Source organism: Stylophora pistillata, chromosome 6 (assembly GCF_964205215.1).
Source record: "Stylophora pistillata chromosome 6, jaStyPist1.2, whole genome shotgun sequence".
Lineage (NCBI taxonomy): Eukaryota > Metazoa > Cnidaria > Anthozoa > Scleractinia > Pocilloporidae > Stylophora > Stylophora pistillata.
In genome coordinates this window covers 24844676-24860242 of record NC_142524.1, presented here as the reverse complement: position 1 = coordinate 24860242, position 15567 = coordinate 24844676, and the positions used below count along the sequence as shown (strand labels likewise).

The 15567-nt window shown below is 39.5% G+C and overlaps 2 protein-coding genes across 4 annotated transcripts; both read left to right on the top strand.

The window, feature by feature from the left end:
• The first annotated feature begins 338 nt into the window (after nt 1-338).
• Nucleotides 339-7199, top strand: LOC111344696 (uncharacterized). 3 transcript variants are annotated; one of them, XM_022951940.2, is made up of 6 exons: nt 339-437; nt 3505-3626; nt 3806-3928; nt 4287-5471; nt 5868-6085; nt 6685-7199. In XM_022951940.2, the coding sequence occupies exons 2-5, from the start codon at nt 3518-3520 to the stop codon at nt 6065-6067; spliced, it is 1617 nt and encodes a 538-aa protein (XP_022807675.2). In that variant the 5' UTR covers nt 339-437; nt 3505-3517; the 3' UTR covers nt 6068-6085; nt 6685-7199. The 3 variants fall into 3 exon arrangements, with proteins under 3 accessions (XP_022807675.2, XP_022807676.2, XP_088581383.1); XM_022951941.2 differs by having other exon boundaries at nt 365-437; nt 3508-3626; XM_088725257.1 differs by lacking the exon at nt 339-437 and adding an exon at nt 1830-1840.
• Nucleotides 7200-7685: 486 nt separating this feature from the next.
• On the top strand, nt 7686-14743 carry LOC111344706 (uncharacterized). Its single transcript, XM_088725247.1, has 9 exons — nt 7686-7769; nt 8180-8299; nt 8542-8630; nt 9013-9075; nt 9598-9735; nt 10421-10546; nt 11698-11960; nt 12399-12648; nt 13029-14743. Exons 3-9 carry the CDS (start codon nt 8564-8566, stop codon nt 14267-14269), a joined length of 2148 nt encoding a protein of 715 aa, XP_088581373.1. The 5' UTR covers nt 7686-7769; nt 8180-8299; nt 8542-8563; the 3' UTR covers nt 14270-14743.
• The last annotated feature ends 824 nt before the right edge of the window (nt 14744-15567 follow it).

Here is a 15567-nt window from a genome sequence, read left to right as displayed (position 1 = left end):
TGGATCCCTTTGACGCTCTAATTCCCTTTCATTATTTTCATGGTATGGAGGTTGCGTCAGCAAATAACTTAAAGTCCAGGTAAGATATGTAAACAGTAGCCAAATTCGGTAAATAGGACATATCTTCGAGCTCGATTCCTCACAATGAACATAGTTACAGCCTGAAGGATTCGACAAATAGTCTTCGCTTCTGAATAACTTGAAAAGGTAAATAACTTTCCTGCTTGCTCGTCCAAACAGGCCAAACCTTAAATGCAGTGAACTTTGACGAAAATTACTGATCCTTTAGGAATTTGCTTGTGGCCTTTTGTTCTTGTTTAATTATTTACCGGTCATATGTCCAAACGGGCTATTGCATCTTTCGTTAAGTGAGATTGTCTTGGCAGTATTTTGACTGCAACAAGTTTGTTTTGTCCTCAGCCACGCGCATAAATCAGGTAGGTCATCCACCAATCTTTCCCTTCATACGCTGTTCAATAAGTACGCTTGAGTCGGTTACTTCAGGTAATCCACGGTTTTCGGTCAAAAGTAAAAAAACCGTCCAAGTACGAGCAACAAACTTATTTCGTTGAATTTTGTTCTACACTATCGAGCCTTCAGTGACAAAGTTGAAGGAGTTATTGAATTCAAATATATTTTATTCTTATTTCAATGCTTATTTTAGTCCTCGGTAGAATTTTAAGATTGCAATTGTTTAAGAAATAGAACAGCAGTACTCGTTCTATTTATGCTTTTTAGAACAAGTTCGTATTAAGCTGGCATCATGGGTTGTTGTTCGAATTCCAAATAGAAAATGCGAATAGAATGTTCCAATCGATATCAGTCGAATTACTTTAACTTGGTGGTCTGAAGAGCTGACTGATTGACTTAAAATAATATTTATTTTAAAATTTTGTCCTGGCACTAGCTGATATGGAGCAAAATTTGAACTTGATGTACCTTACAATTATGGCTGTTTATTTTTTTCGACTTTGTTGAACAAGTTCGTATAAGTTTTCTTGTTGGCTGGTTTTTACGAAATACTAGGGAATCAACAGGCTCCGATCCTGTCCAAAATAACCAGATATTAAAACCACTTCATGAGGTCATGCTAAACTCGTAAGTTGAAGACGGATACGCTCTCACTATTTGTAAGGACAATGACAACCAAGATCATATTTGTTTTGCATTGGAATCAAACAAGTTAGGGTCTAAAATTCCCAAATTCAAGCGACGCGGATGCTGAAAACAGGAAGGTTTCTTGTCTGACTGGTTGAAATTATACAAACAATTGACCGCCTTACATGTTTTGCTGGTGGCCAGAATGTTTCAAATATCGTTACTTGTATCTGCAAAAGGGATTGTTGTTCCTGGAGCAACTTTCTTTTGGAAGAAAGATAACATACAAAACTTATTGGGAAAGTTAGGTTTATATATGTTGAATAACCCGACGTCTCGTGTTCTGTGATTGGATGAGTAAATGCATTTCTGATAGGGACTGTAGTCATTCACTGACGGTTCGAAGACTTGAGCGGAGGTCACAATCAGAGTCAAGTGAAGAGTTTGGACAGTAGAATGTTTCCGGAACATCTAGTTTGTGTAAACTGGCGTTTATTTGAAACCCTCAGTTATTAAGTCCCATCTAAAATCAAAGTAAGATGAAGGAAAGGAAGAGCAAGTAAAGACATCTGAAAATTTTTCGGAATTGCTGCAGGAAATTTGGTTTTTAGTAATTACCCCCCAGAGGGTCGATGACGTTTGCATAAGATCACTGATCTGCTGAAGAGTCCAAAAGTGACACCTAAAATTCCCATCAAGAAAAAGACCCTATTTAGAACAAAGAGCTGTGAGTGTATTCAAGGTGAGATGATATTTTTCAGTAGGAAATATGCGAAAAAAAGATACGATATCACGAATGCAACAACTATCGTATTTTGTCGCTATCATTTCTTTGCCATTTTGACGTATTTAAGTGAATTACCTAACCTACTAAGGATGCTGTATCAAAGTCAGTTACTTTCTTTGATTCTAATAAGTCAAAACTACGAAACTCTGGCTATATCATACGGATAATCATTGAAATTAAAAGTAGATAGAAATATTCCGAGAATCTACCACCCTCGTAAATGTTCCTTTGTGAACAGGAAAATGTTAAAATTCAAACTGTGACCCTACCTATCAAACCTAATCGACAGCTTCGGACTGGATTTATTTCATAGATTTTCTCATCAATATGTTACAAATTATGTTCAAATGCTTTGTTCCAAAGAGGGTTACAGAGAATAAACCTTGAAGGAATTCTTCCAATTAACAAATGGTAAACACCACAGCGTACACTATTGAGTTATGGATGCACGCGGGAGGTTGCTAAGCACGAAAGAAGGGTAAGAGTCGCTCGAGGCGATAGCCGAGAGCGACTCTAGCATCTTGGGTGTTTAACAGACCTCCCAAGTGCATCCATAACTCAATAGCGTACGCTGTGGTGTTTATCATTTGTTTTATAACATAACATTGATACTTGTAGCTAAAGAGTTCCCTTTTATTTAACAAATCTTACGTGACCAGAAAAAACAAGCGTGCGCGGAAAAATAGTCTTTGCATTTGCTGACGTCAGCAGCGTACACCCTTGGGCAAATAGGGGACGCTAAATTGACCAATTAGAGCACGCGCTTTAAGGCGGCGAAGTACGAGATACAAAAACCCTCAACTTGGAGCGCAACATTGTTTCGTTGCAAGTTTTGGTCGATGTTTCTCGTTTTTCACCTTGCGTGATCAACTTGTTTCGCAACAAAAACAATTGTTGCAGGTTGAAGAAATTTGTTGTGAAAAGTAGAGCGCGGGTCAACTTTGAGCAACAAATTTCTTCAACCTGCAAAAAATGTTTTTGTTGCGAGACAAGTTGATCACGCAAGGTGAAAAACGAGAAACATCGACCACAGCTTGCAACGAAACAATGTTGCGCGCCAAGTTGAGGGTTTTTGTATCTCATATTTCGCCGCCTTTACTTTGGTTATGTTATAATGGAGATTATAAGATAGCCTAATTTCATTTATTCTAGTACCAAATTTATTTCATAATCAAAACGGTGCGCTCCTAAAAATCAAGCAAGAACCTAAATGTGTATTGTTTCCTCTAAATAATCGTAAAATACATTTCCACAAGTAAGATTATTTTGTGTCGTACGCTTTTAATGAAAAATTGTTAGTTGTACCCACGAGAAAAGAAAACCCGCGACTGCGACTTGTCATGGCTAAGTAATTGTAATAAACCTCCCTTGAAATTTCCTTGTACAAGTGTCCTCAATAAGTCGTCTGCAGGCGCAAATTTTGCCGTCTCCAAGATTGTCTACGAAAGCTCTCCTTTTGCAAGAATTTTATGTGAGTAGTTCAAATTTCTAATGATTAATTTCTGCTGATCATCGCAAATGCTTGCAGTTTCTTATTCTCCATGTCTAGAGTGGAGTCAAAAGTTAGAGGAGTTATTATCGTTTGCACTTGTTGAATTATTGGTTTTTTTTTTGTACAGAAGGCGGGAGACAATGAAATCGACTGTAATTTTTGTTGTGTTGACGATACTTGGCTCCCTGTGTCAAGGAAAGCCTGTTGACAAAAAGAAGGCTGCAAAATTAAAGGATAAGCCACAAAAAGGTATAAATGTCAGGCTGACCGCATAATTAGTACTATATCAAGATGACACGTTTTGGTTGATAATTTTGTGCATTTGAGGTTGTTTGACATGTGCATGTAAGAGTTTGGAATATAGAATGCTTGTGTGAAGTTCAAGACTTTGATTTATTTTGTATGTTTTTTTTCGCTTCGTTCTTCAGACAGCGTTTGTTTCGACAAGGATGTGAGATTCTGCAAAAAATGGGCGCCCCTGGGTTACTGCGCGAAAAGCCATTCAGTCATGTCAGGGAAATGCAAGTTGGCTTGCAAAATGTGTTCACCAGGTAGGAAGAAACAAGTAATAATTGATTTTTTCTTGCAGTACATTCATTTGTCTATTCATTTCTTTATTTGGACGCTTCTCAGTAAATTTTATCAATCATGGTGGTTAAGGGTACATTTAAAATTTGATCGTGGGCTCAAAACTTCTTTGACATCCATCTACACTCAAGTAATTTCTAGAGTGTTAAAACCTTGTTCTGCTTCAGCATGTAAATCCCTTTTGTAATATCAAAAAAAGTAAATATGTTACGAAACTAAAGCATGTAATAACATAACTTGCTTCAAACTCAAGATCTGATGAATCACTTTTTTTACATTAGCCTTTTAAATAGTAACCCTTGGAAATCTTACATGTTGCAGGGGAAATGCTAATGGATGACGACAGCAGATGCAGCAACTGGAAGAGGTCTGATTTTTGCGCCAAAGCAAATCATCAGCCTTATATGTTTAAACACTGCAAATTTAGCTGCAAAGGGTTTGTGGCTTTACCATCCGTCCCCAAGAAAAAACTCGGCGACAACTTTGGAATGGGGGGACAATACGGGCAACAGCCGATGGCCGGAAGGTTTGGTCAACAGCCATATGGTAGGCCCCCATACGGTGCACAACCAAGCATGCAACAACCATATGGTCAATATGGACAGCAGTCTTACGCTCAAAGTCCCTATGGACAACAGCCTTACGCTCAACAACCTTATGGGCAGCAACCTTACGCTCAACAGCCTTACGGGCAGCAATCTTACGGACAACAACCACAATATGGACAACCATCATTTGGTCAGCAGCCATCATATGGCCAACAAGGAATGATGCAACAACCTTGTGGTCAACCTCAAATGCCTACGGATCCTTGTGCTCCTCCTTGTCCACCTCAACCACCTTGCGGCCAGCCACCGTGCCCACAACCACAACCTCCATGTGGAGGTCCACAGGCACCTCTGCCCCCACAACCACCAGCTCTTCCACCACCACCAACACCACCAACGGAAGAAAAAGAGGGAAAAGAAGAGGAAAAAGAAGAAGAGGGAGGGAAAGAAACAAAGGAAGAGAAAGAAGGATCAATGAAGCGACCACCACCCGTTGACGCCCACCGACCTCCACCTAGGCAGCCATACCGACCTTATCAGCCTTATGGAGCTCAATCTCCTTACGGCCGCCCACCATATGGACAGCAACCGCCCTATGGACAGCAAACACCTTATGGACAGCGACCACCCTATGGACAGTCACCATATGGACAGCCAGGCTACCAACAACCATACAATCCGTACGGACAACCAGATCCCTATGCCCAACAGCCGTATCAACCATCTCCTTACCAGCAATCTCCTTACCAGCAACAACAATATTATGGACAAAATAGGCAACCTCAAGCACCAGTTCAGCCCGCACAATCTGCACCTGCCCCTAGACCTGCTCCAGAAGCTCCTGCTGCTCAGCCCGTTGCACCTGCTATTCAGCCTGCTCAGCCTGCCGCTCCTGCTGCTCAGCCTGCCGCTCCTGTTGCTCAGCCTGTCGCCCCTGTTGCTCAGCCCGCCGCTCCCGGTAAGTTTACATGTCTTAGCCCTGTCACACAATGACAATTTTTCTGACATCTCTTCTACCCACTATTTTTGTCTCTCTGTCTGACCATGTTTTCCCCTGCTCATTGTTCCATTTTTCTGTCTTTGTTAACTCCTTCCTTCTTTCAAACCTTCCTTAAGTCTTTCCGTCTACCAACTAAACTATGCAACTTCCTATGTCCCGCCTACCTTCTTTAAAAGCACTCGACTTTCCTTCCTTCTTTGAGGCAACCTATTTAGGAGTTCATCTTAAATACTATCCTAAAGATCCTTGTCTATCTTTAAAGGTTATTCAGTCCCGTTCTTGTATGCATCTCCATTTACGATAACTTAAAAGAAACCTACACTCATAAACATCTCTTTTTATGACACTTCTCAGCCGGTCCGGTAGGAGCTGCTGGCCCTGCGGCACCTGAACCACAATCTGATTTCGCACAGGGAGGTCAAACGTACGTCATCCAACATCCTTGGCCAGGAACAGAGGGTCCACTCACTATCAAGAAGGAAGGAGTAGAGCAAAAGAAAATGGAACCGAAAAAAGATCTCAAGTTCTCCGCTGATGAAGTGGTAGTGGCATAGATTGTTAGACTTTTAAAGGTAAAGAGTCTGCTATATCGCGAACCTCGAGTTTTCCACCGCAACGCTTTCCCTTTTAAAACGCGATCGTATTCAAAATCATTTCGTCGTTACTGTTGTTGACCTTGTCAGCTATGAAACTTGAAATTTGTAAAGGCGCTTTTAGGTTTTATTTTTTAAGTCGTTTCTTGTTAAGGGGAAGCTCTATGAGAGAATTAAGCATTTTCATTTGAAATTACCTATTATTAAAGTAACGCATAGAACTAATGTGGAACTCGAAAGATGGGTGTTGATCTCTCTTGAGAGTTATTTCTTTCTAATGTACCTTGTTACTCTTATCTATGGCACTCCTCGATTAAATGTCCAGAGTAATTCGGAATTTGTTGGTTTTGCTTCAGTTTTCATTCTGGTGAACTCCTTCCGCATTTTGAACTTATCGGATGGTCAGCTCAAAAACTTGGACACCGGCCTGTTTTTTTTTTTTTCGGTACACGTGGCAAGAAATTTCTTGTATTTACTACGTCCTTGTGTGATGCTTACTTTTCTTGGTATCGATCGCTTTTAATTACTTTAGAAAAATTTTCATGAGACTGAATTGAATTCTTTTTGTTTCTTTTCAGATCTTATTACGACTTCCCAACGAATAACTCTGCTAGGAGTTGCTTATCGTTTATGACACTGTGCGAAAAAGTGTTACGACTTCTCTTTGCATCTGATGAAGAAAGAGCTCCATTATGGCATGCGTATTAATTTATTCCACTCGAACAGACAAGGGCCTAGCTGATTGATATACTGCATTAGGCCATAACCCTATGAGTCATTTTTTCCCTTAAATGACAAGACGAATTGCTTTTTGCTCCAAAGACTACTTTTATCTTTTGAAAAAATAAAAACACTGAAAAGACTGAAAAGTTTTTTATGTTGTGAGGAACTTAGCATAACATTAACGATGTAAACCTCATGTTGTGGGAAGACGTTGTAGGTAGAACCACCAAAAACATTGGAATTCAATGGTTCAGATTTAGTAAAATGCTACGTTTCCACTAGTGCACTGTCTCGCTCAAAAAACTCACCAGACGTAAACTCGCAAAGGAGATTCTAAGTGTAAATTGAAATAAAGTTAATTCTTCCTTGAGTTCCTCATTGATGAATACATCTGAATCTTAATTCTCCACATAGGTTTGATATCCGCTTTCCTCGGTCACCCACTCAGCGTCATTCGCCAGGGCTCGAAGCCATTGTTATGCTTCAAGATAGCAGATATAGCACATTGCCCCATGGTACTGAGTTCCCCAATCCTTAAACCCAAACCGGTTATTCGGTTCCCTAATTGGAATTGGTGGCACCCATTTTACTTATGGGGGTAGGGAAGGGTGAGGGTTTGTAAAGGTAAAATGTGTTGATCAAGAACAACGGAACATATCGTTTAGGGCTCAAGACCAGACGTCATCGATCAAGAGTCGAAAGACAGGTTAGCGTCTCCGTCATCAATGGGAATTTCGTTTGGGAAAAGAAAGAAATTAATATGTGTTATGTGATTGAATTTCGAGTTTGAGGAATATCCGAAGAAGTTGAACCACCAGTTTTCACCTACGAGGTACCTGTTAACATGAAAAAAAAAAGGAAAAACCATCGCAGTTTGATTTATATTCTTCATCAGTTGACGAAGATGTTGAAAAATTTTAGCTGTTCTAATCGTATCTCGGTAAGATTCCTAAGTTTAAGCATGTTTTAAATCAAAGTTTCGAGGAAACAAAACAAAATGATGGCCTTAATTTAGTTGTTTTCTTTTGTTTCGTCTTCCCCGTTATACGTTTTAAAAACATAGCGTGTTCTAAGTAGCTGGCTTTCATAGAGTCTAAACATTTCCTTTACAAAAGGGATATAAACAGAAAAAAGGTAATTTGTCATGAATAGCAGGAGTTCTTAAAATCCAGGAAAACACAGCCGAGTTTTTGGAATAGACATATTCAAGGTAAAAAACCTTGAATATGTCCGAGAAACTTAGAGGGGTTTTCAACCGAGCTTGAAAGGAGCTAGATCTTCACCACGGCTCAACCGAGGAAATGTTTACAAGGAGTCTATTTCAAAACGATGCATTCTTTCACACTGCAGTTCCTTGATAGGTAGCACCTGTCAAATCCGTCCACGCACGGCTGACCACTTTCATTGATTCACACACTTCGACGTGGATTTACGTTCTACAAATTATGAAGTAAAATCTAGCTAAAAACGGTAAGTTTCTTTTTTCTAAACTGAACAACGGGCTTCCAGCCCCGGAACATTTCTCCTAATACGTGCTTTTCTCAAATTTATTGAGAACAACCCTTTCAAATCTTATTTTATGACTCTGATAACAAAAATTATAGTTCTATACAATTCCTCGATGAGAATTTAATTAACGTAGATTTAACTATGGAAATTAAATAGAAATTTAGCTTTTTTTTCTTTACACACCTTTTGATTTAATTCTTCAGATACCAAGAAACTTATAACGGGATGTTTGAATGCGAACGAAAGACTCAAAATGCTATCTTCTCTATCATTATACATGTCATTGTCTCAGGTACAGTGTAAACAACTGTTTTCTGGTAGATCCACTTCTAAATTAACTGATGTGTTCTGGAGAGGAGTCCAACCAAATGTTCACCCAAATCACAAAGACCTGAGAACTGATTTCTATCACAGTTTACAATGTGGCCGTTTTCAATTTTTCAGTCATTAGTCAGCAGGATTGGTCCAATACGCAATCTCAAAAATTAAATTACATAGTTTATTTCATGATGTACTGCCTCGATGAAAAAACACTCACATGGATTTTGCAACATTTGGATGTGCCTCATAAAAAAGATCGGTTTCGTAAGAAGTGACATTTCTATTAAAGTTTCTTCTCTTCAAAATCGTTATTACATTGCGTGTTATATCTAGAGTTTGTTTGGATGTTTCAGTATTTCATCTTTTTACGAGAGAAGCCGTACAAGGTGCCCCGATAACATTAGATGTTTCTCGAGGTAAGACATACTGTGCATCCAGTAATTTAACTTAATTGTGTCATAGGGCTCTCTTAGTTAAAGATACCCACGACCTTTCTTCATGAATTGATACTAGTCTTTGAATTTCGCGGTGACCGTGGATTTGATCCAAAGCAGACTTTGACCTACGTTTTTGGAATTCTATCGCTACCTTTGTTGTTGGGGTTGCTATTGTTTTGTTTTGCTTCTTAATTCACAATTGTCCATCTCGAACTCCCCCACCATAGTGTCTTCTGCGGTAAACAAATACGCTTTATCACAACATTATTGCATCAAAAGAGGAGAGAGAGAGAGAGAGAGAGAGAGAGAGAGAGAGAGAGAGGGAGAGAGAGATGCAAATATCATGTCGTTAAAAAAAATGCGTCCTCAAGACACTTCTGTTTATTTTTTATTAGTCATAAAAGCTTATCGATCTTTTTGCTAAATAAATCAAGTCAGTATACACATCGTTGCATGTGGTAGTGACGGTAAAACTGTAAACCATTTTTATTTACCCCATAGTTCGTATCAATCCGCTGGAGTGTTATGATAGAGTTAAATCGTGCTCAAAAGAGGCTAAAAATGGATTCTGCGCGTCCAATTACCATTACATGATTGACAGGTGTCCATGGAGCTGCCGGTTCTGCAGAAGAGCGAGAGGTAATAAATCTATCATATGGTTTAACGATAACGCTGCTGGATTTGTTTAATGACCAGTACTGGGCATGACACATATCATAAGATATTCCTCCTTGCCATATGTAGACAGAAGAGTGGTAGAGTGATATCGTGCGCTGCGTTTGACATCGCCGAGGAAAGTTCCAAGATCAAACTTGTTTTACTCTTAACTTCTCAAATAGATGTGCTTTTTGGCTGCACTCTATTGGACTCCTCTGCAGCGGTCCAATTGATTTTCTGAGATGTCCAGCACGCTAAGGTTCTTTTTGCTGCTCAATTCCTCGTCTGCACATTTCAGTGGCCACCTTGTTTACTTCCTTCCAAGTAATGTTTAGAGTAACGTTAGCTTGATTTGAGTGGGGTGTCTATGAACAGTCTGAACGTAGGTGAAGTGTTGCTATGTGCACCTCCATCATGAAATGTAATATATACTTTAAAAAACGGGAGTAAATCTACCAAGTCTACACCTTTTTTTCACCATGTAATGGCCAAATGGTTTTCGTTAAATTTTTGATGGGGTAATCCCCGTATAGAATGCCGCCTTATGCCGGAAAAACTTTCAGTGGTGTCCTTAGATCATGGGTATGAATGGTTGTTTAATCATCAATTATTCTGAGGCATTCTTCATCGTGTCAATAACTTGGAAAATTTGCTGAATTTGTATCAGGTGATACTGACAAATGTGAAGACATCGACCAACGCTGTCCAGAATGGGTGTCAAAGAATGAATGTGCGACGCGACCTGACTACATGGCTCAGAACTGCAAGAAGAGCTGTGAAATGTGTGGTCCAGGTGAGTTCCTTTTGACAATCCAAAAGTATTTCTTTAATATCGCGATGATAGGGGGCCCCCAGCGGAAAAATATCAAATTAGTTAATCACATTTTTTTTCACAAACAAAATCATAAAGCATTCTTTTCAAAATAACATTACGAATAGAGGCTACTATCAGAAAAAAATATAAAGCGTACGCTTTTTTAGGAGTATGATTAATTGAACTGTATTTCAATCATAACAAGAAGATGGTATCTTCATTTAATGTATGATTCAAACTGTGTATATTTTGGGGGATACGGATCAGGGGCCTGTTTCTCGAAAGTTCCGGTAACTTAACGGGTCCGAAGCCATGTTTTAAAATCAAAATTTAAAGGATAGGAGAGCAGGGTCTGGCTCCCAAACCAGTCCTTTTTGTTTCTTTAGCTCGTAGTTTTATTTTATCATTTTCAAAACTTTTGAAATCCCCATCTTCAATGAAAACGGAACAGCTTTACGGGCCCGTTACGTTACCGGGACTTTCGAGAAACGGGCCCCAGGCCCCGGTTGTCCGAGGGTTGGATAACGCTATCCACTGGATAAATCTATATCCGGTGTGTTGCCAACTGCCCGTTAGCCAGTGGATTCTACCAAAATAGAACTTAGTCCCCCACAGTCTAGAGACAAAAAACATGTGCTCGTCGGACCCGCCATCTTGTTGTGTTATTGTGTAGTTTACGGATCGCTAATTAAAACCTTTTGCTGTTCTCGCTCGTTGTCCAGGTTTTATTTTGTTTGGATAACCTTCGTCACACGGTGGATAATGCTATACGTTTTGCCACCATTTAGCCACCCTTTATACAACTGGGCCCAGAAGTGTAGCACTATGGAGCATTCTTCGCTTTATATATTACTAGTTGGCTTTCTCGACCTATTATGCATGCATGTGGGATGCTAGGCCACTAGTGGGTATTAATGTTTGCCACGATTTTTTGTTAGTTTGCACTTCCTAGGAATAAAGGAAGATGATTCAAGCAACTTTCTTAGAAGAATTCGAGGAAAGGAACTTCTTCCATATCAAAGCGTTATCTTGATTCGTTTATGGTTCATAGTATCAATTATCGCATACCAGTTAGTTTTTTGCGATTTCAAAGTAAACGGCTCAATCGTTTTTATTTCTTGATTCTGTAGAAAGTGAGTACAAAGTGAGCGACTCTGAACCCGTTTGTCCAATCTGGGCCAAAGCTGGTTGGTGCCAGAAAAATTCAGACCTGCTTGAAAAATGTCCGCACAGTTGTCAAAAGTACGGTTATATGGGAGCAAATTCAATGGAGGAACGTTACATAACAGTCAACTTTCAGAATACTTCACAAGTAAACACCACAAATTTCACTGATTTTGTTGCACCACCGCCGCCATCTGCTGCCATTCGTCCTCATTCCGAACTGGAATCGGTAAGACTTGGATATAGACAGCGTCAGTCATGAGAAACTGAGTGCATTGAGTTTTCCTTATCAAAAAAACTGAAAAGGCATTTCAAACCTTTTGGTTCATTATCTCAGAGCTTATCCCAGCTTCCAAGGCATGAAGCGTCCAATAGTGCTGTATTGTATTGCCACTCGTCCTTAACGGAAAGCTACTCCTTAAGAGGTAACCCCTCGGATAATTCGTTAAGATTCTCTGACAGTTTGGTGGTGTTCGCCTGCACTCTTGGCGGAGAGAGGATTTGGGAAACCGCCTCGCTCTCAGACATATCAGTCACATCATCGTTCACTAAAACACGATATGTCAGACTGAAAATTCTGCAATTGCGAGTGAGATCTTGATTTGCATGTAAAAGGCTTTTTTCTGTACAATAAAATCCTTATTTATATATATTTTTTCTGATTCAGCTTCCTGAAGACCTGAGGTCAGTTCTCGAGAAAGAATGGTGGAACTCAAAACTGTTACAACTGACCCAAAAGCAAAATGAGTATGTGACTCACCCAGAGTTACGCAAACCTTCGTTTCCACTGTACAGGAACCGCTCTGCTCAGTCAGCTAACAATACTTTATTAGAAGGAGGACAGATCAACGGATCCCAAGTGCTGACCAACTTGGCAAGTTCACAAGGGTTCATAAATCAGTCATCAGTATTGCAAGGTAGCAATTTAATGCTTTTATTTCATTTCTTCAACTGAACGCCGGCTAAACCAGTTCTTCAGCAAGGCAATTTTGAAGTTTAAAATCAACTGTTCCTTTATTAAGCATAGAGAAAGGACACCATTGTTTGGTCGCAACAAAAAAATCTAATTAACTTTCTGAAATACGCGTTAATGATATTGTGAGCCTCGGCCAGGTTGAGGACAAGATTTTTGGATTGAATTTAATTTTCGTTTGATTCTATTTCATAACCCTTCTCGATAGCACACAACTACAGCCATAAGTTTACGTTTTACAAGCAGAAATAAAACGAAAATCTCGAGGATAACTCAACGAAAATCAGGAAATCAGCACAATTCTCGGCTGTATTATTTTTACAGGTGTGAATAAACAGGAACAGTTGAACGAACCTCCTGCTCCTGCTCCTCCTCCACGACCGTACGATTCTCTTCTTCCACAGCTAGCTGTCAGCGGTCTGACATGGAATAGTAAACAAAAAAAGACAGAAGAATATCAGACTGACAGGCAAACAGCTAGGAAGAATGGATCAGGTCAAGAAGTAATATGGAAAGAAGAAAAAGAGGAAGATGAAGATTTAGACGCGGAAAATGGTCAACAAAAAGAAGAAGTGCCTTTCATAGTTTCAGGGAATGATGAATTTTCAAGTGGCCAAGAACCGAGGTTTGAAATGATCTCGTTAGGTAATAAAGACGTGAGGCAAGGGATAAAACACGAAAGCCTATTAAAAACTTCCGGCGAGAATTTTGAAAACTATGATGAGAATACAGAAGGACAAGAAATGGCTTCTTCCGAAAGTGGCGAGTGGATGGAGTCGGAAGAACGCCATGTTGCGATGTATAACAGTCCTCAAAGTAATCTAGCAGGCGGCGTAAAACAGGTTTTTCCAGAAAGTGACATTTCTGGAAGCGGGCAACACTTAGCGCAGGAAATTGATGACAATGACACCAGCTCAGATGGAAGTACACGGGAGGACAATGTCCGACACGACTTTCCAAATTATAAAACCCACACTGGCGGTCAGCTTCACAATCTGGGAAGTGGTGACTTCGAGTCCACCTCATCTGATAGTAACCAATATGAGAAAGATAAAAGTGATGAAAATAAGACCAGCTCAGATGGAAGTACACGGGAGGACAATGTCCGACACGACTTTCCAAAAAATAAAACCCACACTGGCGGTCATCTTCACAATCAGGGAAGTGGTGACTTCGAGTCCACCTCATCTGATAGTAACCAATATGAGAAAGATAAAAGTGATGAAAATAAGACCAGCTCAGATGGAAGAAGACGGGAAGACAATGTCCTACACGACTTTCCAAAAAATAACATCTACACTGGCGGTCAATTTCACAAACAGGGAAGTGGTGACTTCGAGTCCACCTCATCTCATAGTAACCAATATGAGAAAGATAAAAGTGATGAAAATAAGACCAGCTCAGATGGAAGAAGACGGGAAGACAATGTCTTACACGACTTTCCAAAAAATAACATCTACACTGGCGGTCAATTTCACAAACAGGGAAGTGATGACTTTGAGTCCAGTTCATCCGGTGGTACCCAGTATGAGAAAGATGAAACGTTCTCTGGTAGTGGGGAGTAGAGTGTTATGGCATGCCTAGATATCCAATTTGAAAGAGTAATAACAAGATATTTTCTGATGCTCAGTGATGTTCCATATCATCTGGTTCCTTTTATTAGCTTAGTTTTGATCCCGAAAGGAAGAAGGGGAGATATGAACGTTTGATAGAGGTTTGAAGCCGTTGGACTATTCTTGAGTCAAAATTACTTCATTACACCACCCTGCAGGGGAGGAGAAAAGAGTCTAGACTTTGGCATTTTTAGAAAATAAAACATTTTGGAAGGTACCAATATCGATAAGCCTGCATTTATTTCTGATTAGTTTTTATGTTTTTAGCCAATATAGCCTAACAACTTTGGAAATTAAGTTGTAGATGAGTGTAAAAGTGGAAAGGAATGTTAAACGGTTCAGATGTAAATTTGAGAAGTATGTTTTGTACTAAACGTAATATGAACAATTAAAAGGCATGCACACTTAATTTGACCATAACTATGATTTGACTTAGATAGTTGTAATTAGAGCTTAGAGCTAAAGTTGGCTTTGCATAGATGATTTTTCTTTTTTTTATCTCAGGGTTATACAATCGAGAAATCTAAAGCGACATATAGTATCAAGTGAGGCACTGGTTTCTTATTGAAATATAAAATTGCACCGCAAGCTAAACATGTCTTGGTTTAAGATGACTTTTTCGATTCAGCAAAATCAAAACACTTTAGACTCGCCACCTCAATAAAATATCATTTGTTCCGTAAAATTGTGGTTTATATTGTAATTCATTTCAGAGACTTGTTAAATTGGAAAATGTAAGGATCTGAAATATCAAATGCCCATATCCTAGCTCAATGACAATCCATTCATAACTTGCTTTTGTTGAAGGAAAGAGGGCTGGGGAGAGAGTTGCTCTCTGATCTGATCCGGTTAGTGACCGCATAGGCTTGGTATTTGATCGCTTTCTCGCCAGAGGTTGAACTGAAACCAAAGCAAAACAAACAATGACCGAAAACCAAAGCCAGAAAATCACTTAGAATGCGCAAGAAGTTAGACATATTCTCTTGAACAGCACAGCAAGAAGGTGAATTCCGGAGGGTGGCTCTAAAATCCTCAAGAAAACCAGAGAAAATTAAAAGTACTATATCTGCAACAATAAAAAAAATGTGAAATGTTCAGCAAGCAACTGTCGACAATAATCCTACTCTTGTACGTTGGATTATCAGTGATGTAATCGGCCCAAAATAACGAATATAAATATAGAGGCAAGACCGATACAACATAGATAAGTTTTAAAACGGAGCACTATATTTCGGCTGGCCAAACCAACC

Coding starts and splice junctions, on each gene's coding strand:
- LOC111344696 (XM_022951940.2), top strand. CDS start 3,518: ATGAAATCGACTGTAATTTTTGTTGTGTTGACGATACTTGGCTCCCTG. Junction 3,929..4,286: donor TTGCAAAATGTGTTCACCAG/GTAGGAAGAAAC, acceptor TACATGTTGCAG/GGGAAATGCTAATGGATGAC. Junction 5,472..5,867: donor TGCTCAGCCCGCCGCTCCCG/GTAAGTTTACAT, acceptor GACACTTCTCAG/CCGGTCCGGTAGGAGCTGCT.
- LOC111344706 (XM_088725247.1), top strand. CDS start 8,564: ATGTTTGAATGCGAACGAAAGACTCAAAATGCTATCTTCTCTATCATT. Junction 8,631..9,012: donor TATACATGTCATTGTCTCAG/GTACAGTGTAAA, acceptor TGGATGTTTCAG/TATTTCATCTTTTTACGAGA. Junction 12,649..13,028: donor TCAGTCATCAGTATTGCAAG/GTAGCAATTTAA, acceptor TTATTTTTACAG/GTGTGAATAAACAGGAACAG.